The sequence below is a fragment of the Coptis chinensis genome, chromosome 5 (genome assembly GCF_015680905.1).
Source record: "Coptis chinensis isolate HL-2020 chromosome 5, ASM1568090v1, whole genome shotgun sequence".
NCBI lineage: Eukaryota > Viridiplantae > Streptophyta > Magnoliopsida > Ranunculales > Ranunculaceae > Coptis > Coptis chinensis.
In genome coordinates, this window is record NC_141460.1 from 81,977,711 (window position 1) to 82,005,512 (window position 27,802).

The following is a 27,802-nucleotide window of genomic DNA, read 5'->3' on the forward strand; positions in this document are numbered from 1 at the left end:
CCATCGAGTTCCCTTGAATATATTTCATGTGCACAACTTTGTTCATCAAGTTATCTGCTGATCTATCCGCAGCTTCGAGTCCACCCGAAAGTATTTGCCTACATAAAGGGAAGACCAAGATCATAGTGTTGATGATTGAAAAACAAATATATAAAATAAAGTAGAAAAGATTCAACTTCAAAAAAAAAGGTGAAAAAAAGGAAACCTTTGAGAGATCAGTCATAAGAGCAGTGTGTACTGCAGCGGCCTCCTTCCCTAAACTATGAACATCATGTAGACCCTCGGTTATTGCCATAACCTACAACAGTGTGTATTGCATCAGCCTCATTCCCTAAATTGTGAACATCATGTAGACCCTCAATTATTGCCATAACCTACAGATAAAAAAATAGGGTGTTAGCAAAGAAAATGACCAAAAACTATTGATGACATAATGTCCAATTTGCAAATAAATATTCAATACAAACATATCGAACTAGTAATGCTTGTTGGCCTAAAACTATAATAATGTCCACCATTCAATACTCTAAATGTTGCATTGGTTTTATGAGGTGAGTTACTATGTACACTTAAATCTGTTTTATTACTCTACTTATGTTTCTGTTTTGCTGCAAGTAAAGCTTATGTTGCATACCTTACCACATGGCTGATACCAAGCCCTGAAAGGAAGGTTTACTCTTTCTCCTCTTTTATCTCAATTCTTTTGTTAAACCTTAAAATAAATAATGGAACAGACTTACCTGTGAAAAAATAAACTATCTTATATGCTAATCTATCCGTAGCTACGATTCCAGTTGAAAAGCGAATTGGTCACTTTCTTAGCAGCTACTTTTGCTAAATAGTACTCCCTTCTAGTCTTCCTTCAAGGCTGCCTCACTGAGGTAGGCTTCAAAGTCAGTAGAGGCTCGAAGACCTCTCTTCTCAGAGCCAGACCTGACACAATGAAAATCCCCCAAAACTAGCCAAGGTAAAGTTAACCCATCAGCAAAGTTAGATAATTCATTCCAAAAATCTTTTCTTCTGTCTTCCCAATTATTCGCACAGGTTCCCGTCACCATTAATGAAAGCGATTTCTCATATGTTGTGCAATAAGAAGAAATTGATGGCTCTCTCTGATGATCTTAGTATCCACATCCACTAAGACAAACACTATGGGTATATGGGTAGAAACAAAGAAGGTGATCTCCTTTTTATAAAATATATGCAGTTTCGAGTCCACCCGAAAGTATTTGCCTACATAAAGAGAATGCCAAGATCATAGTGTTGATGATTGAAACTGCAACTCATTGACTATAAACTGGGGGTGGGCAATGGGCCGGGTTGGGCTAGCCCGGCCCTAAACATTTAAAGCCCTTCAAATATTAGGGCCGGGTCACAAGTTTAAACCTCAATCCCTTACCCTACCATAAGCCCTCTTTAAAGGCTTTAGGGCCGGGCCTATATATATATATATATATATATATATATATATATATATATATATATATATATATATATATATATATATATATATATATATATATATATATATTTTTTACTACATCGGTTTTAAAACTCATTTATATTACAAAAATGTACAATAATCTACAAACTCAAAGTCCAACCAATCTAGTAATAATCCTGTATAAGTCCAAAAATTTAAAATGTACATCCATAATCTAATGAACTGAAGTACATCGAGAGTTCGGAATTTGTTCTTCCTTGTACTCAAACCTCACTAAAATTACATTTTAAATTAAAATACATAGACAAATAATTATATTATCATTTTAAAGGAATAAGTAATAGATATAAAGAAGAAACATAATAGTTTTGGTTAAGGGTCATGAAAGTTGTTAAACTATTTGTAATATCATAAATTATTTCTATAATAGATTCAAACAAATATAATATTACCTTTCTTCTAATTTAAAAGTGATTCAAGCTTTGTATATGAAAATGAAAATATTGGCTTTTGAACAAGTGATGGAGAAAGGTTTGAGATTACAAATGTTATTTTTCTGACAAAGGTTGTTTTTTGGTTTCTATGTTACAAATGTCTGCTCTGTATTTTGCTTTAATGGTGTGGAAGGAAATCTTTAGTTTTAGACTTGGCTTGGATGTGAATAAAAATATAATTTATAAGAAATAAGTGAGAAAAGAAATTGAGAATAATAAGTTATGGACTTTGACTTGATGATCAAAGGAATAAAGTCTTATTTTTATTAGGCTAGTGCTCATTGTTCTTCATGGTACATTAAGTTGACAAGTTTTTGTTATATAAGACAAGTTTTTGGAAGTACCCTTGGGTGTAAGTGATAAATTACAAAGGACAATGTTATTTTAATTGAAAATATTTAACAAAGAGTTGGACAATTATGGTACGTGTATTTATAGTGAAAGTGTGAAACAGGGCCGGTTAGGGCTTGGTTAGAGTCGGGCTAATGAGGGCTGAATTAGGGTCGAGCCTATGTTTTAGAATATTAGCCCTAGCCCTGCCCTAGAAGGCATTAGGGCCGGCCCGGCCCGGCCCTAAACTTTGTGAGGGCTTTAGTTGTGAGGGCTTTATAGGGCTTAGGGTCGGGTCGGTCAGGGCCGGGTTAGGGTCGTTAGGGCCAAATTCCCACCCCTACTATAAACTGAGTCATAAAGCTAATAAGCCAAAAAATTTAAATAAATATATAGAATAAAGTAGAGAAGATTCAGCTTTAAAAAATAAAGGTGAAAAAAAGGGAACATTTGAGAGATCAGTCATAAGAGCAGTGTGTACTGCAGCAGCCTCCTTCCCTAAATTGTGAACATCATGTAAACCCTCAGTTATTGTCATGACCTACAGTAGTGTGTATTGCAACATTCTCCTTCTCTAAATTGAGAACATCATGTAGACCGTCGGTTATTGCCAGAACCTACAGATAAAAAAATAGGGTGTTAGTAAAGAAAATGACTGAAAACTATTGATGACATAATGTCCAATTTGCAAATAAATATTCAATGATCGAACTGGTAATGCTTATTGGCCTAAAACTAGAATAATGTCCACCATTCAATACTCTAAATGTTGCATTGGTTTTATGAGGTGAGTTACTTTGTACACTTATTAAATACTCTCATTTGCATATGCTTTACTTTCATATTTGTAGAATTACTAATAATACTTAGCTCACGTGAATTGGTCCTGCGAGGGATTTAATATTTACATATGTGGATTGGCCAAGGGTTGTGAAGGTGCCAACAATATTGGTATCCCTTTATCTGTAAAGTATTACCACTTGAAGAAGTTTGATTTGATTTGCATTTGATGTGAACAAATTGTCACTGAGGTGATGAACTGATGATTCGCTATTGGTATGTAAATGGATTATCTGACTCTCATACCAGTGGCGGTGGGTAAAATCGGTAGAGGCATAGCCACTATGATCTTTTGAGGCATGTCAGTTCATTAAAGTCTCTTTTTTCAAGGCATGTCAATATGATTACTCTTTGTTAAATTTATACATTTGTCAGCTCTCCATTTGAGAGAATTGAAGGTAATCCTGGTAATCGTATACCTGCAACTTCCCTTAATAATACAGTGCAACAATTACATTAATGCAATTGTGTTACATTGATATGCAATGTGGACACTGATGCAATTCTATTAAATGCAAGTTAATGTTTGAATCTGGACTTGGTAGTGTTGTTACAAACATGACATATGTCAATTTTGTGGTTGAGTGTGTGTATATATATAGTCATGCATACCTTATTTTTATTTTTATTTTGTTTGAATGGTTAATTTTTTTTTTTTTTGGGTTGATTTTATAGTTAAGTTGTCAAAAAGTGTTCAAGATTGAGTACCTAGGATTTCCTATGCAATCCATCTCTTCCATTGCAATTGTTCATCATTATTCTCTCTTGATAGGATGCTTTCTTGTGTTTAAATTAAGTTGTGGTTGACGTTGGATAATTCTGATTTTAAGTATTTTCACGTTGAGATGTTTTACCGAATAAAGATTAACGAAACGATTTTGTCTTTTGCTCAGTATGCCCATATAAGCAAATATTCTGGTAATTGTTGCTTTAGTGAGCAATTTTTGCTTTTGGCATACTTGCGTATGAATATATTGATAAGAATGAGTAGTGTTTCAATTTTAATCTCCAAAATACGCATTCATGCCATAAGTTTGGTAGAGCGACACCTTGCTCTTTAATTTCAATTATATCAGAGCCTTTTGACGTGCACTACCAATGTCAATTGTTTTGCTTAATTTTACTCTTGCAGCCTACGCATTTATGGCACCGCTGGCATGCCAACATGCATACTGAATGCAAATAAATAAACCTAATCATTTTAAATGTGTTGTGCATAAAATAAGTTGAAGATATTGAGATGAAAAAACTCCTCTTGGGGACGTGGAAAAAGTGTGTTGAGTGAATTGGAAAGAACACTATCTCTTCTTAGCAACAAAAGGTTCAATGGTATATGCAACCAATTTATTTTAAGCAAACATTCCTTACGTGAGCTACAATGGTTAAGTTTCTCACAAGGTAACATCCTGTATTATCAAGTTTGATTAATTATAATTCTTTGGCATAGTTTTCTTTGGAGTATGTAGTTTTATTTAAATCATGTACGTATTTTCACGTTGAGTTGACCTTTTAGCAATTTTGAATCTACCACTCAAATCATATAGTAAATGTTTATAGTTTTGACTAGGGGTGATAATTTGGCCCTCCGACCCTCAACCCGGCCCGACCCAGCCCTCAAAAATGCGCGTCAAAACCCTCAAAAGTTGGCCCTCACAGATTTGAGGGGCGGGCTAGCCCGGCCCTCATGCTTGTTAGGGGCGGGCTAGGGTCTAGGTTCTGGAGCATAGGCCCGGCCCGCATTTGGCCCTTCCAGCCCTCAACTAAGTTTTTTTTTTTTTTTTTTTTTCGATAAGATATATTTTATTTTTTTACATTATATAAAGGGTACCACAATTATCTCTATTTGAACTAAATATTTTCACTACAAATGATGTTTAATAATAGTAGTTTACCACATATCATATGGGGTATTTTGTAATTTGAGTAAAAGAGGTCAAATATATATATTAAAAAAAAAAAAAAAAAAAAAAAAAAAGTAAACTATGATTATTTTGTGTAAACCCAAAATAGGAGTGATAATTTATGTATTATAACTAGAATTTAACCCGTGGCTATGCCACTCAAGTCATTATGGATGTAAAAATTACATCTAGTTTTAAATGGAAATGATAAAAAATTGCATATGTTTAAATTGGAATTGATCTAACTTGAATGACATTTTTACAATACAAATGTATAGTAATGTTCTCGGCTTGGCTAGAGGCATCGTAATGTTCCCACCACTTCTCATGACACTCATCACCCATTCTATGCTTCCCTTTTTTTGCGCAGTTTTCTCCATATATAGACTAAGAGTTAACGATAAAAAGTGATATAATCAGCCATACCTTACTCACAAACTTCCATTTATCTCATGAGTAAAACTATATCATATATGGGAATAAAATGGCTTATTAATGTTATTATGTTGTTATAGGCCATAAACTTACCTTAAGTCCATAAAGCTCGAGCAAGCACTTCATACGCAAATCTTCACCTCTACTTGGAGGCAACTCTATTTGTTTCAAAGTTATGTGTAACTTAGTCATTAACATAGAATACATACATTAATGGCTGCAAAGATGACAAAGCTTCGGTCTCCAAGGCGTAATGACAAAATTAAGGTCCTCCTACAATCCTTTTAGTGGTGGATCATAAGAGTATTTTGAACCAACTGGGTTGAAAAATGATAAAACTAACAACATCTTATAAAAAAAAATATGAACCAAAAGGAACCTTTCAATGTGAAGTGTCCGTGATTAAGTTTATTCATGGCTTATTCGTTATGTAACAGGACATGATTCTCACTTCAAATATATTCATTGATTGGTGTGAGTGATGATCGACACCTCTATATGAGGTATCTGGGGCTCTGGGCATGTGACGTGGGACAGGATAGTCAATAGTGGCGATGATTCTCGTGTATAAAAAATGGACTTGACCAACAGCTCTCGCTTAGGAACTATCGAAGGTTATGTGTGTGCGTGATCTTGAGTTCATCAAGTTTTCGTGCACTGGGCCAACACGGTTACTTGTTCTTAGATCCCAAGCCGAGAGGTTAGGAATTAGGACTTACTTTCAGCCGGGTCCCGGATAGAAACCTAAATAAAAGCCTATAAGTCTATAACTTCCAACTATGCCCAATCACTTCCATGCCCCTAAAACCCTTGCTTGGGCGCCAATGTTGGCACTAATCTATCTACTTCTTAAATGCGTGGAACTTTGGGCAAAACACTATTGAAACTTCGTGAAATGCACGGCCTTTGAGGCTTTGAGGACGAGGAGGAATGCACTGGGGCCAACACCAGATTACTTGTTCTTAGATCCCAAGCCGAGGTTAGGAATTAGGACTTACTTTCAGCCGGGTCCCGGATAGAAACCTAGCCAATAAAGCCTATAAGTCTATAACTTCCAACTATCGCCAATCACTTCCATGTCCCTAAAACCCTTGCTTGGGCGCCAACGTTGGCACTAATCTATCTACTTTTCGTGCGTGGAACTTTGGGCAAAACATGTTGAAACTCGTAAATGCACCTGGCCTTTGAGGCTTTGAGGACAGAGGAATGCTTTGTTAATTGATGCATCCTCCATTTGCTTGGTTTTTTTTTTATGAGACCTATGTTTTTTTATGTTTTTTTTTTGTTTTGTTGTTGTTTTTTCCCCTCGAGAAAGGAAAAAAGGAAATCTTGCTAAAAAAATAGATGTTGAGAGTCGGGGCTTCAATACTTCTAAATCTTTGAGAGCTTTATATAGCCTTGGATATATATCATATGAGATATATATCATAAATAGGATAAAAGCTTCTTCGGATATATATCATATGAGATATAATCAGGTAAAAGCTTCTTCGGATATATATCATATGAGATATAATCCTGTGGATATATATCCGAATGAAGATATGAGATATAATTTGAGATATAATTTAATATATATATCTATGAGGATTAATATATTGTACTGTATTAACTATTAGCCGTCCGATTAATATATATCTATGAGGATTAATATATTGTTAGCCGTCAGATGTACTACAAAGAGCTTAAAGACCAAGCTGTTTTATTATATAGATATACTAGAATTTAACCCGTGGCTACGCCACTTGAGTCATAATTAAATGAATACACGTAAATTTAACTTTTACAGTAGAATTATCATTTTTTCTTCTTTGACATTTAAATTGAACTTGGTAGTGTCATTGTGATACCCTTAACTGAATATGCCTTAGAAAATCATCTTAAAAGTATATATATTGAGAACAATTTGTTCATCCGAGGCGGAGTGTCACGTAGACAACTTTAAACTTTCATTTCTTGTGTAATCCATATTCAATTTATACACGTTTCTCAAACGGTAGGAAAATCTATATGGGTATTTAAACAATGAAACAATTATATAATTTAATATGTGAAATAACTACACCTGTTTGTATGAAGAAAAGAGGAGTTTGCATGAAGAAAAGGGGTTTTAGATGTTTTTGTCTATTTGAGAGTATTAGGTAAATAGGACTCTTCAAGCAGACACTTTAGTATTAGGTAAATAGGTTTTGGAGGTTTTTGTCTATTTTAGAGTATTAGGTAAATAGGACTCTTCAAACAGACTCTTTAGTATTAGGTAAATAGGACTCTTCAAACATTAGCACAAATCCCGAGAAAATCAGGACCACCACTTAAACCCTTATAACTTATTTAAAAACAGAGCTGTTTTGTATTACTACACCTGTTTGTGTGAAGAAAATGGGAGTTTGCGTGAAGAAAAGGGGTTTTGGAGGTTTTTAGTCGGGGTTCTAGAGGTTTAGTATGTTTTGGAGGTTTTTGTCTATTTTAGAGTATTAGGTAAATAAGACTCTTCAAGCAGGCACTTTAGTATTAGGTAAATAGGTTTTGGAGGGTTTTATCTATTTTAGAATATTAGGTAAATAGGACTCCACTTGAGTCATAATTAAATGAATACACGTAAATTTAACTTTTACAGTAGAATTATCATTTTTTTTCTTTGACATATAAATTGAACTTGTTAGTGTCATTGTGATACCCTTAACTGAATATGCGTTAGAAAATCATCTTAGCCGAGTATTTGTATTGAGAACAATTTGTTTATCCAGAAGCGGAGTGTACGTAGACAATTTTAACTGTTAATTCCTTCTGTAATCCATATTCAATTTATACACGTTTCTCAAACGGTAGGAGAAACTATAGAGGTATTTAAATAATGAAACAATTATATAATTTAATATGTGAAATAACTACACCTGTTTGCCTGAAGAAAATAGGAGTTTGCATGAAAAAAAGGGGTTTTGGAGGTTTTTAGTCGGGTTTTGGAGATTTAATATAATTTGGATGTTTTTACCTATTTTAGAGTATTAGGTAAATAAGACTCTTCAAACAGACACTTTAGTATTAGGTAAATAGGTTTTGGAGTTTTTTGTCTATTTTAGAATATTAGGTAAATAGGACTCTTTAAGCACTCTTTAATATTAGGTAAATAGGACTTTTCAAGTATTAGCACAGATCCCGAGAAAATCAGGACCACCACTTAAACCTTTATAATTTTGCTTAAAAACTGAGCTGTTTTGTATTATAGATATATATTTATGTATTATACTATAATTATCTAAATTGTATAAAAAAATCATTAAATTTGTTTTCAATAGGGAATAAATTATAACATAATATAATATATGCACTTTTGTAATTGATTTAATGATATGTATATAAGTCATACATAAAGCAAATCCAACCTAACAACATAGTTAAGTATGAAAAATGTAGATGTTTTAAGAATATCATCTCTTCCACCATCTCTATCTATTTTTTTCTAAAGATATAAGAATTAGTTTTGTATACTTATATACATATCATTAAATCAATTTAAAAAAAAATCACAAAAAAAATAGTAAACTAGTGAAGTATAATTAGACCGGGCCCGACCCGGCCCTCATTTGGCCCTAAAAAATGAGGGTCGAGGGGCGGGTTAAAGGCTTGAGTTTTCATGCTTGACCCTACTCGACCCGGCCCTCAATATCAAATAGGGGCGGGCTGACCCGGCCCTCAATCATGAGGGCTTTTATGGTTTGAGGGGCGGGCTAGCCCGGCCCGGCCCTTTTATCACCCCTAGTTTTGACAATTATTAGCTCAAACGCATTATCAAAGCATTTTAAGACAGGAGGCATTGGTTACAAACTCAAAGAGCACCTAAATCAATTTAGCAATATCTCAGTCATAGTAAGAGCTATCACTATATATCATACACTTAAGTGATCTAATGTTTAAATCTTGATTTGGTTGTGCTTTTATTACAATCCCGATATATACATATATTTTTGCTTTTGTCTCATTAAATAGTTAGATATTTTATTTGGATGTGATTGAGCAACCTATGATTACCAGGAGCAAAAGGCATTGCATGCTGTTACGTGTATTTAAGTGGCTAGGTGTGTTGTAACATACTTTCCAGCGTAGTTTTTTTTCCTTTCCTTGAAACATGACAGTAAATACATGATTGTAGCATGCTTAAGTCCCTAGACTAAACTTTAGAACCTCCAACATATTCCCTGTTTATTTTGTTTTTGGGTGCATATAACTTATATGTATAACACCTAATTAAACAAGTATGTCACGTTTATGTTTGTCGCAATTTGGTTAAGTAAGCTCTTAGTCATATGTTGTTTTAAACATGTTTCACTTATACTTTTGCTCTAATATATATATTCATTTTTTTTCGTTATATCATGCACAAAGGCGCAATATCTAGCATATATGCTATGTCAATCATTTAATAATATAGCCAACAATGCCGTATTTGTGCAAAATCAAGTGAAAAATCCACTGTGTGGGTGTCAAAACTTTATGATAATTGGAAGTGCCGATGGCATTGGCATTCAACAATTTGGAAACCTCATAAGACGACCAACTGATTTTGTCGGCTTTTATTGAAATGAGGAACTCACTATGATCTCTTGGGGGCTAATCAGCAAGTATGTTGACACTTTTGAATTTGAAAGGTGTTAGATATTGCAAATTGTCGAAGAAAGAACACACTTTAAGTTTTTTGTGATGGAGATGTTTTTTTACTGTTAGTGCGAGATCTGGTGTAAACTTAAAGTCACCTCCACTAATATTGATATTAGTAGTCTGAAGCCTTCTGTTTTATTTAGCATTGTGGTTATTTAATTCCTCGGATGCAGTGGAAGCTTATATGGGACGCTTACCTTGCACAATCAAGGGTGGTCAACCAATGTCTAGAAAATTACTATAGTACAAAGAGGCCAGGTTTTACGCATATCCGACATCTTAAATGGGATCTCGACTACATAAAACACACCTTCATGGATTTTAATATAGGAGAATTGAATTACTACAGTTTATAGTTCCATTGAAATTGAAATGGATTTAATGTTGGTTGAAAATATTGGGAGAGAAGTATATATTTGTTACGGTTTATGAATACTTGGGCGCTCAACAAAGAAAATGATACAGAGTTAAAAGTGTTCAAATTTTGATAAATATAATTTTATCATTTCAATTGTTTTCTAGGATTGAATATTAGGTTAATCCGTTATACAAACAAAAAAATAATAATGGCATCAAAGATACAACAAGATCTACACTATTTTAATAATTGCATTTATTCCCCCATACTATTATGCATCACTGGGCATCCATAAACACTAGTAAAGAAGTATGTGAACCAACATGTAGTAGCAATATTAAAGAAAATGTCTACAAATTCCCGCACATTTGAAAATACTTTGATCAGTTAGATGTATCAAGATTAATGCACAAATAGCATAATAAGTAGCTACGGAATAGGCAATACCTAGTAGTACAAAATATCAGTATACGGGTGTTTATCGATACTCAATTTCTTTAGGGATATTTAACATTGTTTGATATGAAAATATCGTTGATATATCTAAAATATCGACAAATATCATAAATATTGTGGAACTTTCTTGATATATCACGATATATCATTTATATTTATTTGAAATATAATGGCAAATATTAAATAAAATTGTTATATAAACAAAATATCCCCAAATATCGTAATATCTCCTAAAATATCACAAGTATTGTCGAAATATCACCGATATTTATAATTGTATATATATAAACTTATCGCGATATTTATATATCTTTTGCTGAAATCTCGGTATTTATCGCGATATTTTGTACTATGGTGACATATGAGTTCATAAAGGGAAAAAAAAAAGTTAAGCTATAATTTGTACAAGAAGAAACTGATTCCATAACTATAATGTCTTACCCATGGCTCACGCTATAATGTGAGATTTGTAAGCTAAGTAAAATGGTTGCTTCAACAATATGTGGAGGAGAGTACTGTAAGCAGCCATATATAGATACTAGAGTATGCCTGTGCCTACAGCCCACGAGGCGTCGGCGCTACCTCGACACATCTGTTTGTCTTATTTAATTGGCGTGAAGAAGTTTGTTGCTTACAATCACTATTGGACATGGACAACACAAAAACACTGTGGGAACTCCAAAAAATTTATTCTGTTGTTAAGGTGGTTAGGAAACAACATACTCAAAGATGTCAAACGTACATAAACAGAAACAACGAAGTATGAAAATATGTTAACGGGATGTAATTCCACCATTGACAACGAAGTATGAAAATATGTTAACGCTAAATCATTTTAATAAACAAAATTGCATAATCGTAATTGAAACAAAGTCGGTCCAAATACTGTTATAGTTACAAATCTACAGCGTTTATAATTGTGTAGAATGTTATTGCTATAACACAAATAAGAAATAGGGTGAACTAGTGTTACCCCCCTACTAGATGAGCCAATTAGGATTCCCCCCCCCCCCACTAGATGGGAAATTAGGGTCTCCCCCCTAAATACACACAAAAAAATTTCGGTCAACCCACTTTGACTTTTTTTTTTTGTGTGTATTTAGGGGGGAGACCCTAATTTCCCATCTAGGGGAGTAATACTAGTTAACCCTAAGAAATATAATTGATCGTTCCGGTAATCAAAATCATTATAAGCACAACAACATAGATCCAATCGTAGATATAGCAGTGAATATCCTAAGATAGAGTCCCCGAGACATTCTATATCCCAGTTCCCCCTACGATACACATACAAATGTGGAACAACTGTAAAAACAACAGAAGCAGTAGAAAATTGTGCCAAGATAAAGACAGGTTATTTTTTCCTTACCCAGTTACATTGTTATATATCTATATGACTTTGCAAAATACCAGTAAGCAACCAACCCAACTGCACCGAGTCTTGTGAGAAGCCAATAAAAATAATCTAAATGCGCCTGGTTGACAATGTTTGAAAACCGGCTATCCCACCCATTCCCACCAGTTGTCATCTCAATAGCAGAGATGAGGAAGCTACTAAGGAAGTTCCCAATTCCAAATATGCTTAAATATTGGGCAAGACCCAGACTCCTGAGCTCAACTGGAACCTGATCATAGAAGATTTCTTGCAGACCAACCATAGTAAAAACGTCGGAAATCCCAAACAAAATGTATTGAGGAGCCAAGCACCACACACTCATGGGAATCATTGTTGTCTGAATGTCAAGTAGCCCAGAATCTATAGCAACTTGAAGCATTTTTTTCTCTACTGCAGCTGCCACCACCATGGCGATCACCGATAAGAACATTCCACAACCAATTCTCTTTAGCATTGTTATTCCTACGGGTTTCTCGGTAATAGCTCTTGCAATAGGAACAAAGACTCTATCATATATGGGAATGAAGATGACAACAGAAAGGGTTATAAAAGTTTGGAGGGAAGCTGCTGGTAACTTGAAGTTCGATCGTATTGATCTGTCCATAGTCCTGCCTTGCTTGGTGACGAAGGTTGAGGACTGTGCAAATACAATGCCATAAATCAAACAAGTAGCCCAAATTGGAGCTAAATGCAACACTGCCTTTGCTTTTTCCACCTGAGTAATGCTACAAACTTCCCAATCATTCCTTAAATCATCTGAAGTGACAACTTCTGAACTAATTGCTTTGTCAAGGAACCTGACAAGGATTAAAAGTTTTTTTAGTATGTTAGTCTATTAGTTTCCAGATACTAAGCATTACCGATGTAGTTAGTAAGTGACATTTTTTTCAAGTGCAAACTGTACTAAACTTGATATATAATTCGTGCGGCAACTGGATTTGTGGATCAGTAGTAGCATTCTAATGCATGGGTCGTGACTCATTATAATTATGTGAAATGAATTGAAGGGTCCTACTCCTATAGTGTTATGATCTAGCAAAGGTGGACTTCTGCTCAGTTTATCAGGGTGTTTTTGTTTATAGAATCACACTCATTATGCATAATGTGGGAACAAATGAACAAAATAGAACATGAGCCTCTTTTAATTTGCCATGCACTACGGAATTCTAATCATTCTCAAAAGAAGTGAAATATATATACTTCTCTTACTTGAATTGGTTCTGGTTGATGAGAATCCATTGTTGCTCATGTAAAAGAAGTTAACCACTCTGCACATCATCCAAAACGAGTCTTTGCAAGCTCTTTGTAGGTACTGACTTGTTTTCCGTCCATTCTGACTCTTTTATCGCAGCCTTCATCAATGTAAGCCACTGTGACAGAAAGATTCTTCAGATCACTCTCTTGATATGCATTCATGAAAAATGTACATAAAGACTGAAAGGAAAACATTGAACACAACTAAAAATAAAATCTCACTATCTCGACAATATGTCCTTTGCCATCTCGCTACCACATACTACAAGAGTCAATGGCATCAGCCATCAATGATAATGGAGTAAGATATTGAGCTCCAATTATTATAAAATTAATAAATTCACATACATGATTGTACTGAACAACTTTGTATTACTTACATGCATGAGCTTTGCCTCATGTTGTTGATGACGTGCCGCGCTAAGCAACCTTATCAAGTTTATCTCAGTCTTGTTGACTCCCATGACAAAATTTGGAACAATTAACAACTATTTTTCAGATATCATCTAGAGCCTAAAAATTTCCATTTTTATACATGGTCTCTTTTGAGGCATATCTTCAAACAGATTAATAAGAATTTCTACGAGTTGAATAAGTAAGAGAAATAAATAAGAGCATGAACACACGCACACAAATACTGAAATTTTCGTACCTTTCTCATATAAAGTTCAACAAAATTTGGGGTTAGCTCGATTCAATGACGATATTGGGCAGTTATCAGTTATTAGTTATGCCCATGCCTACGGGCCACGAGACCTCGATGCGCCATCGGTGCAAGGCTTACGCGCGCCTTCGGCACTACCAATAACAGCCGAAGAAGAAAACCATGATCTGCAGGAAGTTTGGATAGAACCTCGTTGGTTATTTTTGACTCTCCAATGTTTTGAATCCTGTAAGAAGGCTGGGCATACAATTATCTGTGATTGAATCTAGCAAGTGTATCAACAGAAATGCATTAAATGGATATATGAAGATGCGAAATTTCGTCCATCTTCTAAATGTACTTAAACATAAAACAACACCAATACAAACATATAGCAATAAGATATGAGAAGCATAATAGAGTAATAGATAAAACAATGTTCCACCAAAGTGAGGGTACATTAAGGAGAAATCTAGCAAAATATTACAAAGAAGGGGCCGTAAGAGCACCCCACAAAAGTATGCCCTGAGGAGAATATTATGACAGAAATAATGATAATGATATTATTTCACAAGGACCTTAATTTGAGTTGCCAAGGTCAGCACCTCTGTTGTAAATCCCATGCCTGAAGAACACTTAATTGAAGAATTAAGTAATTGTCTTGTATGTCTGCTTGGAAAGCATTAAATAAGAGCGTAAGTAGAAAGTGAAAATATTATATAGCAAAAGAAGGAACTAAATATTCGAAGTGAAACAAAGACAGAAGGTGATGTTATAGTAAAAGTAAATAGAAACTGACCACGTTGCAAAACTGGTTGTGAAAGACTCTTGGCTAGTGTGAACAAAAATTGAATTCTATTCAACTGCAAGAAGTAAAGTTTTTAAATAAAATGAGTGCCAATAGATGGACTTATTGAATAAGTAAATGTAAACAACCTTGAAAAGAAAAGAAAACTAATAATAAGGAAAAGAAACTACTTATACACTAACCTGACAAATGCTTAAAGCAAGACTTCAGGGTATATAACATTTATAGTAAGTTTTTCAGCGTTAGGAGGTAAAATAATACTTATTCGGGCTGCGGAAGTGCACCTAGATAATGCCACATATAACTGGCCATGGTTGAAAACTTCCGTTCGAAGATCAATTCCCACAAACTTCACGGATTTTCCTTGTGATTTATTTATAGTCATGGAATAAGCCAAACGGATAGGAAATTATCTTCTTGTCATATTGAAAGGAAAATCTGAAGAGGATGGTGACAAAGAGATCCTTGGAATAAATACACGGTTACCCGATTTTTCACCTGTAAGAATTCTGGCCCAGATAACGTGTGGTTGACATTGCAACACCATCAAGCGAGTCCCATTGCATAACCCATCTCTGGGGGCAATATTGCGCAGCAACATTATTGGACAACCCTCTTTTAGCTTGAGTCGAAATGGTGGCAGACCCGTGGGATCAAGTGAGTTTAGGTACTCATTTGGATACTGATTAATATTTCTTGGATTATTTGCATCTGCCTCATCCAACTTGTCGTGACCCGGAAAAATCATAGTTTCTCCCAGGAACAACATACGTAAAAGTCTGCTTTGCATTAATGTCATTGACATCATCATTCCTCGAGAAAAGAATTGTAATTTCCAGTTAAATAGTCAGGGGTGACAGTGGAAGTTTCATCCAAATGAGAATAAGTAGCATAAATTAGGTCCTGAAGATGTGTGTAATGATGGATCGTTGAGGGTAGCTCAATAACCGCTTCAGGATCGTTTCCAACCTGATGACATAAAATGTGAAATAGAATATTATGAGAATTATAATAGAGAGGAATATTATAAATTATGACATAAATGTTCGTACCTTTGTTAAGAACTCTGCAAATAGTAAATTCTCATAAGTTCCACGCTCTAATCTCATGTTATGTACCAGGGTGAGAACATTGACGTGATTCCAAATAAAAGAGCATCGCAAGGAAGCACGAACAATTTGCTCTCGGGCCCCTCTGGGTATAACTGGTAGGCATTGATGGAAGCCACCACCAAGAACCACAGTAATCCCGTCGAATGGGTTGTCATTGTCTCGAATATCACGGCTGTGCGATCAGCGACTTCCAAACGTAACTTGTTTTGCATTGGGACCTCATCCCATATGATTAGGTTAGCTTGTCTGAATAATTCAGCTTGTGGTGAACGCTTACTGAACCCATGATAAGAGCCCAAAACTGTAGTGTTAACCCTGTAACAGTCATACTTTTAGACCAATTATGTGAGTAATAATTAAGAGTTAATACCGACACGTGTTTTATGCATTTCAGCGTAAAAGTCCATTATGTGCAGAAATGTGCCACTTTAGCGAGATAAATGAGCAAAGGTCGGTTGCTAAGGAGTTATGTGATTAAAGGTCAAGATTCAAGAAGACAAAGCCTCTGTAAAGCCCGGTCAAAAGATGAAGAGTCAAGGTCCACGCGTGCAGAAACAGTGCACAAAGTCAACAGAACGTCCGAAGACCATATCTTTGGACTCATACCTCGGAATTGGGCCTGCCTTATGTCAAAACGACCGGCTCGGAAAGAGCTTTCCAATGGTCTAAGCCTTGATCCAATCAGAGGAGCAGAAGTGGACGAAAAGTCTGTTGAAGCCAACTGCAGCTGAAGAGGCCTTTTTGGACTGAAAGTATTGGGTTTTGGGCCTGATTCTCTGGCCCAAAACATGGCTCCAAGCCCATGCACGATTTTTGGATCTGAAAGTATAAAAACCAAAGCTTAGCTCTTTGTTAATGGTAGCTAGTTAGACCTAAAACAATATAGATAATTCTATATCTAGTTTCCAGTATTTTAATTAAGTTTTAGTTCCATTTTCAATTCTTGTTTTAGATTAAGTCTTTGAATCATTGTTCTTGATTGATTAGATAAATAAAATAGTTATTTTATCAATTTCGATTTTTGTCATCTCAATTTATAGATCTAGTTTTAATTTTTGTTGATTATCATTTCGTAGTTTAAGTAGATTGAAACATTGTTGGTTAATTTAGTTAAGTTAGAATTTTAATATGATGTGTAGTTATAATTCAATGGGAAATTATGGTTTGATGACTCAAGGCTAAAACCTCCATTAGAGGGGTTGATGAAGCCTTGATGAAAACTTAGTGGTATAGTGTAGAAGCATTGTAGAATCTATTCCAATCTAGAAGGTCGTGATTCGCCATGAGAATGGGTGGACGACCTCACATGCTAGTTAGTATTCGGTAGAAATGCCATGAACACTAGGGATTATAACTCGAATTTCTTGCCGTAAGAACGTAAGAATCGAGATACAAGAATCTATGCTAGGTTATTAAGTTGGATTCGAGGTGGATTCGATTCCCCTAATCCTTTATCTAGATTCAAAAACAATCATATTTCCCATAGCATTAAGTAGTTAAATTCAACATAATCAATTTCATATAGGTATCGTAGTATAACACCCTTCGTAAAGCTCTCATTAGACTTAAGACCGACTAATTAGACTAGAAAACATTCCATGCTAGAGCATTAGGAGTGGAACGAATTTGTTACTCCACTCTATCTCGATAGAATTGAGAGTAGAAACTTTGATAAACATATACGATCTTAAGATAGTTTTAGTTTACTTACGTTTTGAGTTCATCGTTCATTTCGTAGGTAAACTATTCATTTTATGTTTTATCAACCCACATACAGAGTTATCCATAATATCTAATGGGATGCAAAAGGTTGAGTGAGCAGTCCGACCACCTGCCAATAGCAAAGAAGCTATTCCGGATGAAGCCACCATAATAGCAATGTGTCCTTTAGTACGACAAGCAGCAGCAATGGTGTTGTAAACAAAAGTTTTTCCTGTGCTGGCTGCTCCATTCAAGAAAAATAGTCGTCCGCTGTTATGAGCTACTGAATCTATCACTTCACTATATGCAAAGTGTTGCTCAGCATTTAAGTGGATGGCATTGGCGTGTGCCTCTTCATTGTGTGGATCAAATTGAAATTGCCTTTTCTCCCATATAAGTCTGTTCCCAACAACCAAGCTCCAATTTCTAATTGGGAGCGGCATTGTAGGAAAATGAGCAAGAGTTCTACCACCTGACTCGTAGAGAATATCATTTAGGAGAAATAAGCCATAATCTTGTACCTGGGCATCTGTAGGATGAGGAATGAAGAACATGGTTTGAAGCTTGTATGGGAGGTCATCACAAATGTTTTCGCAAAATTCATTCCATAAGGCTTCGGGTTGCACCGGATTGCACTCCGTGAGAATAGTACAGAAAAGTCGATGAAGTTGATACCCAGTTTGCATGATTGTAGCCTCTTGTAAACATTGCACCCATTCGCTGTCGTCTTCAAGAAGTCCACGCATAACACACGCTTCTTTGAAAGTACGAAGCGGAGGACCATTTCCAATTCTCTTTAGATCATCAAAGGATTGCGGACCTTTTACAACAGTTAGAAGTAACCGCAAATAAAACCGCCACCGAGTTATGACTTGCAAAGTACATTCTCGCCAATAGCAGGTGCTTGAGTCCTTTTGTCCATCTATGCCACCTTTTACTCTAAAACATAATGTTCGAAATTCTTGATATGTAAGCCCTCGTGCATCGGGATCCGAAGCACCGCTTGAAAAAAATGCGAGTTAGAGTTGACTTTTGTTGTTGAGCCCTTAAGATAATAGCATCCATTGATTCGTTAGGATTGTAAACCACTCGGTGCATTCCAGGGAGATAAAGTGCTAATCTCACAACAGCCGGCTTCTCTTGGTGAAGAGAAACCCGAACAACCTCAAACCGCTTTAGGTGGCCCGATATATATCGGCATCTAAATATTGTTGTATCTCATCCAAGTCATTGAACACCATTGTTGTCCGTCAGATCCTTTGAAAATGTACTTTGTGAATGTATTTGACACAACGATATCGACACAAAACCGACATTAATATGGAAATCGAACATCTTAGAAAGATAAGGATTGTATGGAACAACATCCCTATTATCAACTTCATGCCCTCTAACATTATATTTCTTGCGATTGTCACGACGACGGTAGATAGGATATCCGGTCTTATCCATGGTCGTAACATTTTCGAAAAGCGGGGATACCGACTTTTGCAATGCCTATTTACCATACATGGACAACTTGGATTTTTTTAAGCCACATGGCCCATGAACCATACATTTGATAACAGTCGCGAAACAATTCGGTTCAAGATCCGGATCGTGAAATTCAAAGACAAACAATGCGGTCAACCTGAGCAGGCACACAAATTTTGTCTTGATGTCGAAGATATATAAGGGCGTGCATATGTGGTAGACCACGTTTATGAAATTCAATTGTGTAAACATGTGCAACAGCAATACCAAGCACACCCTTGTCTCTGATCTCTCTCATTAAGGCTATTCGCTTTAGTTCAAACACACGGGCTACCACTTCTGATCGATCAATAACAGTTTCGTTCTTCTGCAAGGCCTTAATAATTTCCTCCCAATGCGGGTTCGCAGTCATGGTGAGGAATATATCTGGATGGTTGTTGAACCGAGTTATAGCCATTGAGTCCTGGAATATCTCAGACATATGCCTTGGACTGCCGACGTATGATGCTGGTATAACTACACCCCTTCCAACTTGATCTGGATTTAAGGTTTCTACTGGGACATCAGTGAGATTTTGATATAATTCAGCACGAAGTACATCTTGCCTAAATCTGTAGTAATCTTGAATGTTCGCGGTGGCAGCCCATGCATTAACTAAGAATTCCTGAAATAGTTTTTTCCCTCGCATAATAGAAGAATATTCATTGGGGCGCTGAAACAACAGGTAAGAATAGAAGTCCATCTGTGTGAGGCGGTCAGCAGTGGTGGCTTAAGTCGAGGGGTCCGAACGCCTCAGATCTGGTGACCACCCAAGCTCTCCATGAGAAAACATCAACACATAGTGCAAAGGTAAGTAAGCTAGATGACATTCACTGATATGAACAAATTCATTTCCCCCTTTAAAATAAATCACAATGTCTCGCATACTGTCCCGCTCACTGCCATCTCCGGGTAAAATAACAGCAATTTCATCAGCTGATGGCAAGTTGTAGTGGCGTCTGTCAGTGGCTGCACTGTAATGTAAATAAGCATGGATGTTGAGATTTTCATCATTCCCAACAGAAGCCGACCTAAGAACCTCGTATGCATGGAGGAAAGTGTCAGAGAAACGGTTATATTGGAGCATAGTTTCGTGTAGGATCCTAAGAACATCTACATCCAGATTAGGATTCCGAAGTTGTCGAATATCCAATGCTACACTTGGATCATAAATATAGAGCTGAGAGTACGTTGCCTGTCTGCCTGGATCGGGAATAAGAGCCCCTGTTCGGTGCCATAATTCTCCATGTATAGTGAAAGGTCGTGGACCTCGACCAACAAAGACGCGTTCATCAGCACCCAGACTTGTAAATGCAAATGCTTGATTGTATTGTCTTCTGTACTTTCTAAAAGACTTTGACTTGCGATCATCTCCCTCGTACAAAGCTTTAAGGGCAGCAGGTAACGTCTGCAATGGAGGCATTTTTATTTTACCTTGCAAACAGCAAGTCCCAAACCGAGGATTTGGTAAGCGACGATCTACTCAACCGTTCGTCTTTCCAATGAAGTGCATGGCAGAAAGGACACTGAACATTCATTTCCCCTAAGGAGTGACGTCCTTGTTCAATTTGACGGTTAAGAACATTAGAAGAAAGTACATCATCTTCATCGTCTGTCATGTCATCATTTCCATCATATTGTTGTTGTCTACATAATAGCGAACGTGTCAACAAAGTAGACGAAGGTGCAAATATAGTGGTTGTTATATTAACGTGTCAGCAAATTAGACGAAGGTGCAAATAATGATAAAGGTTTCGATAAGAACAGCCATATACCTTGCATTTTGGTGATGCGATGTTGAAGCACCATTTGATGTTGTTGGCTGTGGTATCGCATGAAGTAATGATGAGGTTGAAGACTCGGGGGGTATACGTTGTAGGGAATACATGTAAGAGTTTATTGTAAAAGTCAAGATCATATAGGCAACAAATAATTGCCTATTTAAATACCTTGTATTTTGATGACCTATAGCAGAATCAGTCTGAGCACGTGATGGGAGGACATCTGTAAATAGCCTTATAGGATTATAATGTCCCACGACTCGTTGAAGAGATTCAGAGGAAGTGAGTAGCTCGAATCGCGAAATAGGTGTAATAGGGCTATGGTGAGTTGGGCATCTCACAGCTTGAGGCGGAGTACGTAGATTTGGAGGAAGGATATTTTGTGAGGACTCGGGCAGCCGCTAGAAACCGGGTAAGACTGGTGTGGTAGATTGTGCAAACAAACAACGCGAGTTATTTTGTTTAAGTTGTTTGTCTGGTTCCCTTCTAACACGTTGTGCCATCATTCTTTTTGTTAATATCTATAGCAAATGAACAATAGCAATAAATGTGTTGGAGTAGTGACAACAATATGAAATTTCAAAAATAAAATCAATAAAAAAATGAGACAAAAAGTAAGAGCTTTATAGTAACACGATAGACACTATAATACAGTTTGGTGGAGAAATAATCGTAAACGATGGTAGAATAAAACACATTGACAAAGCTGACCTGAGCACCAGACGACGGTTGAAGAGAGGAAGGAATGTCATCCGTTGGGCGCTGAACAATAAAGAAATATAAAATAAGAGGAATGCATCAAAGCAATGATGTATAGATAGTAAGTCATGAGGTGACTGAAGTAAGACCTGGAAGGCATGAGGTGGCTGAAGATTCAGCCTATCTTCGGGGGGAATGTTAACACGTCTTTTTTTGTCTGAAGGTTCCTCAGACGGGTGCATTAGGCGCTTGCCCTTATCCATATTTGGTCGGGTGGGTTACTTAATAAAGATAAATCAGAAAAGATTAAGTCAATACTAAGCAATACATAAGAAGGCAAAAAAAGTTAATAATTAGGAGCAACGGACATCGCACAAGTACGAATAGTAGTAAAATTCATAACAAAATAATAGAAAAGTGTGAGAAGTTGAAGTAGTACCCGAAAGGCAGGTGGTGGTTGAAGGGTCAACCTATCTTGGACTGGATCAGAATTATGCTTCTCATGGTTTGAAGGATCCTCGCAAGGATTCATGGGGCGCTTGCCCCTATCCGCCATTTGGGAGGCTATGAAGAAGAAGGCATGAACGTAAAATGCATGAATATGTCCAGCTTATATCACATCATTCAAATTAAGATACACAATCAGAGCATCATTCTTACAAGTACTTGGATGTAAGAGTGAAGTCCCAGTATACTCGTGGAACTACGGAAGCAAGATCCAAATATCTAGCTAATCCACTGCACAAAACTGTCAAGTTACCGTGAATAATAAAAAGTTAATATTAAAGCTTTAAGGATTTGCATCTGGCAGGTTTTAATACCACGTACCATGACTGGACATAACTATATTACAACAGAAACCAAGTTTTATTCCATTAAAAAAATAAGAAAATAACACATACACACACCCCAGGAGAACCAGTTGTGACCCAAATTAGAGTTAAACAGAACTGACGGTATGCATGGGTGAGGATTCACACTGTTATCAGCAGGACTTGGTACGACATCATAACACAATAAAATATACAAAAAAGTAAAATATCCTCAAAATATAGTGCTTCCTGTCCTTAATACCACGTACCATGACTGGAAATAACTATATTACAACAGAAACCAAATTTTATTCCATTAAAAAAATAAGAAAATAACACATACACACACCCCAAGAGAACCAGCTGTTAGAGTTAAACAGAACTTACAGTATGCATGGGTGAGGATTCACACTGTTGTCAGCAGGACTTGGTACAACATTAGAACACAATAAAATATACAAAAAAGTAAAATATCCTCAAAATATAGTGCTTCCTGTCCTTGCAAAATCATGCACTTCAAATTCTTCAAAGAACCTGCAAAGAATATAAAACAAAGAGATGTAACTTTTATACTTGTGAAGGGTAACCCCAGTTCTGTAAGATGAAAGTGTCCACTGGCCTACAGGTTGGGTGGAAGGTCTTAGGTTCAATTACGACCTTCGCCCAGGAAAAAGGGATTTGGGAATAAAGGTTCTAATTGTCAAAAAACAGCTTTTCGCTAAAAGAACTTTCAAATTTCATAATTGGAACAAAGAAATCCAAAAGTCATAGTGTGGAAGGGAATGTATAACTCCAAAACCCCAACAAGACAGTTCTACAACATTCAATTGCATGCTCATCTCTTGAGCCGCAGTCATTGTTTTTGGCACTTGCACAATTATTTCCCAAACAAAATTAAATGCACAAATATGAATGTGCATAATACTCTATCTAGTACAGCACTATAGTAGAAGAACAATATCATACATTTTATTAGATATTTGTAATTAACCATCTCATAACAAATATGATATACCATTAAACATAAAGCACCACAAGATTATATAAATTCACAACATCCTTGCCATTCTGCAAAACAGACCCACCTTACAACTTTTTCCTTGGGAAAGTTAGTAAAGAAAAGTCCAAAATTTCCCCACAAAAGTTGAAAAACAAAATCAAGAAACAACCATTAGAAAACTTTTTCATAGGGCATTTGAATGGGCTTCTAAAACTTGACTAAAAAAACGGAATGCTGGCCACTTTTCTTCCAAAGTTGCTTTAGTAAGAGTGCACACCTTCAAGTTCAGAGTACAGAAAACCACACACACAGACACACATTATAACCTCAAAAAAAAAAAACTTACAAGCTTGGCCCATTTTCGTCGTAGCCAGAAAAGAGAGACTCTAAAAGGTCGAGACTGCATAGAACAGAAAGCTTACACATGAGAAAGGCTTACAAATGGAGTTGATCAAGGAAAAAGATGAGAAAAGAAACTGTTATAAAACTAAGATGAGAAAGATTATCCTGCTAGTAGATTTGAGTTGTGAGCAGTTGTGATAAATAGAGTTGGCGAATTATTTTAAGAGGATTGCTAGCGACCTACCTATTAAAGGGGTAGGACCATCCTAACCCACTAACTGACGAAAAATAGTAACTTGGTAATGTTTCGACCTTGTGTAGTGTTTTCAAAGGAATTAATAAAAGGCATAAAAGATTAGAAAGAAGTCAGCATCTTTCTTTGTTCTCTCTTTCCGACTTTTCCCTTCTCACTTCTCATCCACCGTCAAAACAAATCAGCACAATTAGCAAAAGAGAATGGTCACTTGAACAACAAAATGAAATTGAACAAGCACCCAAAAATGGTAAACTGGAAAATAAACGAAATTGAACAAAATACCAACACACTACCATTTTAAACTCATTAAGTTTAACAAATTTATTCATGGAAATAGAGTTTGTTTGAACTGAATTAACCATCAATCAGTGGGGGTTGATGTTCTCACAGAAAGATAACCTGGGTCGTTATTCGCAATGGCTAAAATAACCCAAGTATAAATCCAAAGTGCACTAACCCCATTATACCAATTAACTTCTCAATTCTCATCTATAAATTGTTTATGAGGTCTCATTGTTTAAGATTCCGACGATGTTCCGGCTTAATCGGATGTAAACTGATTTGGCTGATGCCGGTGGTGGAGGGTCATCACAAGTGGGGCAGTTTGAACTTTGGAGAAGAAGACGAGTTAACTCACTGATTTATTGTTTTTGATATGGTTTGAGAGTGTAACTTGTTCAATAAGTGTATAGGTCATTTCTGTTGTCTATATGTGGGTAAGGATGGTCCTACCCCTTTAAGAGGTAGGACGCTAGCAATTCTCTTATTTTAAAGGTAATGTTTTAAAGTTAAATTCGGAGGATTTTAAAGGATTATTTTGAAGAGAGCGAGAAGAGAGAGACGATCGGGAGGGTTATATTAGATTAAATCCAACGAGGTCGGATGTTGCTGTGTAAATCAGCATACAGGCTTTTATCTCTTAGATGATCCACGTCATAAGCTGAGAGAACAAGTTAGAGCGTAGGATGGGGGCCCTACGGGCCCTAAATATAGATAAGCTCACCTCAGCCAAATACTCAACCAAATGCTCGAATTGGAAATTTACATCGGTAGCCGTCCCGCACAAAATGGTTTACACTAACCATCTCCTTTTCAATTTGAACTAAATGACCATTACAATCAACTATGAGATGATGGTGGTCTCCATCATTATAATCATCCCCATCTTCTTTTTAATACATTGACAAACATTTTATATTACTAAATAAATAACAATTTACACATAAAATAAAATACTTACTACAACATTAATAGTATCAAAGTTGGTTAAAAAGCCTGAATCCTAAAACAAAAATGAATAATAATTAGAATTAGAATATACCAATTCAAGCAAATTGTCGTAGCAAGGCAGATTCTCTCAAATTCTGTACCAATTCAAGCAAATAACTTTTGGCCAATATCGACTAGGCTGACGAAAGTAATAACAGTGGGATGCCAAATCTCAAACGCAAGGGTATCTAAGAAGGTTAACTCGAATGTGGCCATATATGCGTTAATGTTATCAAATTTTTTATTTTTTTTAATTTGTGTTATTCAATATAATCCAAGAGAGAGCGAGTGAAATGATTTTGTTGTTTGACAAAAGAGTTTTATTTGTTTTTTTAGATATGTGGATAACATAGGTTGGAATTTCAAAATTATCGAAATTCCGACAAATCCAACAACTGAAATTCATAATATTTCAACCCATGTTATATTAGGAATTTCAACTAATTTCGGAAGAATTATCTATAGATAGATAGATTTAGGGTGGACTTGGGCCGAAATTATAATTGGGCTTTGTCCAAATTAGAAGCGACCTAGTTTTTCAATCCATGGGCTTCTACAAATTGCACCTTTAAATCTGCATTCGGTCGGAACTCTGAAGTCTGAACCCATCAATCATTTTTCGGCAACTTCCATTCAGTTTCAAAACGCAACCGACCAAATACGACCCCTTCACACGTGACACGTCCATCTGACAACATTCGAATCTGTCTTGATAAATAAAGAGAAACGAGGGATCAAAACAAGTGATAAAACATGAAAGCATTACCAAAAAGAATAATACTAGTCCGTCATGGAGAAAGCCAAGGGAATATAGATGGTGCAGCATATACAACAACACCTGATTACAAAATACCATTAACACCATTAGGCCAAAGCCAAGCTAGAATAGCAGGAGAGAAGATTGAAAGTGTGGTTTCGGAAAACGGGATGTCTAAAAATTGGAAAGTTTATTTCTATGTATCACCTTATGAGAGGACTAGAATGAGTTTAAGAGAAATGGGCAAGTCGTTTTCGAGGGAAAAGATTATTGGTGTTAGAGAGGAATGTAGAGTTAGGGAACAGGATTTTGGCAACTTTCAAGTTGAGGAAAGGATGAAGGTTATTAAGGAGATTAGGGAGAGGTTTGGGAGGTTCTTTTTTCGGTTCCCTGATGGTGAATCTGCTGCTGATGTTTATGATCGCATTTCTAGTAAGCTTTTATTTTTTGCTTTTTCCATTATATTCGTGTTACAAATTTATATATTGAATCTGGCCAGGTTTTCTAGAGTCCTTATGGAGGGACATAGACAATAACAGGCTACACACTGACACTTGTGATGAGATCAACTTGGTGATCGTTTCGCATGGATTAATGTCGCGGGTTTTCCTTATGAAATGGTTTAAATGGACTGTGGAGCAGTTTGAGCGCCTTAACAATCCTGGTAATGCTGAATTTCGAGTTATGCAATTGGGACCAGGAGGAGAATACAGCTTGGCTATACATCATACTGATGAAGAACTTGAGCAATGGGGACTATCTCCTGAGATGATAGCTGATCAGAAATGGAGGGCAAGGTCTGACAGAGGAGACTCCAATGAGAAATGTCCTTGGTATCTTGATGAATTCTTTGATCATTTACCGGACTCAGATGACAATGTCGACAGCGATGGAAATGATTCTGCTAATTGAGTTATTTCGTAGGGAACTTGCTTGAATAATGCTTAACCATCATATCTGTTCTGTGTGTTCCATCTGTATTTTCGATATTCTAATCCAGTTTCTGTGGGCATTGACCATTTGCGCATTCTGTGTCTAGGTTTGATTGTTTCTTTCGTCTGTAATTATCATTCATGTATACATATATTAATTGAAAGGGGAGTGTGCTTCTCAAGATAATTCTCCACTATGCAAATTGTTGATCAAATAAACCATGGTTTAGCTGTGCAAATATAATAGCCCCTTTGAGGAAAATATGGTCTTGTTGAATAAATTTAGAAAAACTATTGCGTTGTTATTAAGCAAGAGTGCAAGACAGTGCATTCTGCAACTTGGCGTGCCAGATTGTCATTCTAATGTTTGCAATGTGAACGGAACAATGTTGCTGGCTGCCAGAATGTCCTTCCAACGTCTCAAATTTTCATTCTGAAGTTCTGAACAGAACAATTTTGGTCACAGATTGACTTCTCTTACAGAACGTGTGGGGTACTATGGGCTAAATACAGCTCACCCAGTTCTATTTGGCTGGGAATGTAACAGGTGTTCTTAAAGAACAAGTTGGTGCATACTGGCATACAAGCGGAAGTGCGGAATTTCCTTTTTAGAA

The 27,802-nt window shown here is 36.1% G+C and overlaps 3 protein-coding genes across 4 annotated transcripts; 1 reads left to right on the forward strand and 2 right to left on the reverse strand.

The window, feature by feature from the left end:
• Window positions 1-12,120: 12,120 nt before the first annotated feature.
• LOC147499301 (protein NRT1/ PTR FAMILY 5.11-like) lies at window positions 12,121-18,574 on the reverse strand. The gene is made up of 3 exons (XM_086563452.1): window positions 17,903-18,574; window positions 13,628-13,680; window positions 12,121-13,107 (listed from the first exon to the last, which is right to left on the reverse strand). The coding sequence occupies exons 1-3, from the start codon at window positions 18,572-18,574 to the stop codon at window positions 12,288-12,290; spliced, it is 1,545 nt and encodes a 514-aa protein (XP_086419578.1). The 3' UTR covers window positions 12,121-12,287.
• An 860-nt stretch (window positions 18,575-19,434) lies between these two features.
• LOC147499302 (uncharacterized) lies at window positions 19,435-20,043 on the reverse strand. Its single transcript, XM_086563453.1, has one exon. It carries the CDS (start codon window positions 20,041-20,043, stop codon window positions 19,435-19,437), a length of 609 nt encoding a protein of 202 aa, XP_086419579.1.
• A 6,057-nt stretch (window positions 20,044-26,100) lies between these two features.
• Window positions 26,101-27,370, forward strand: LOC147499303 (phosphoglycerate mutase-like protein AT74). Of its 2 annotated transcripts, none has more exons than XM_086561137.1 (2): window positions 26,101-26,688; window positions 26,756-27,370. In XM_086561137.1, exons 1-2 carry the CDS (start codon window positions 26,253-26,255, stop codon window positions 27,166-27,168), a joined length of 849 nt encoding a protein of 282 aa, XP_086417263.1. In that variant the 5' UTR covers window positions 26,101-26,252; the 3' UTR covers window positions 27,169-27,370. The 2 variants fall into 2 exon arrangements, with proteins under 2 accessions (XP_086417263.1, XP_086417264.1); XM_086561138.1 differs by having other exon boundaries at window positions 26,120-26,688; window positions 26,765-27,370.
• Window positions 27,371-27,802: the final 432 nt, after the last annotated feature.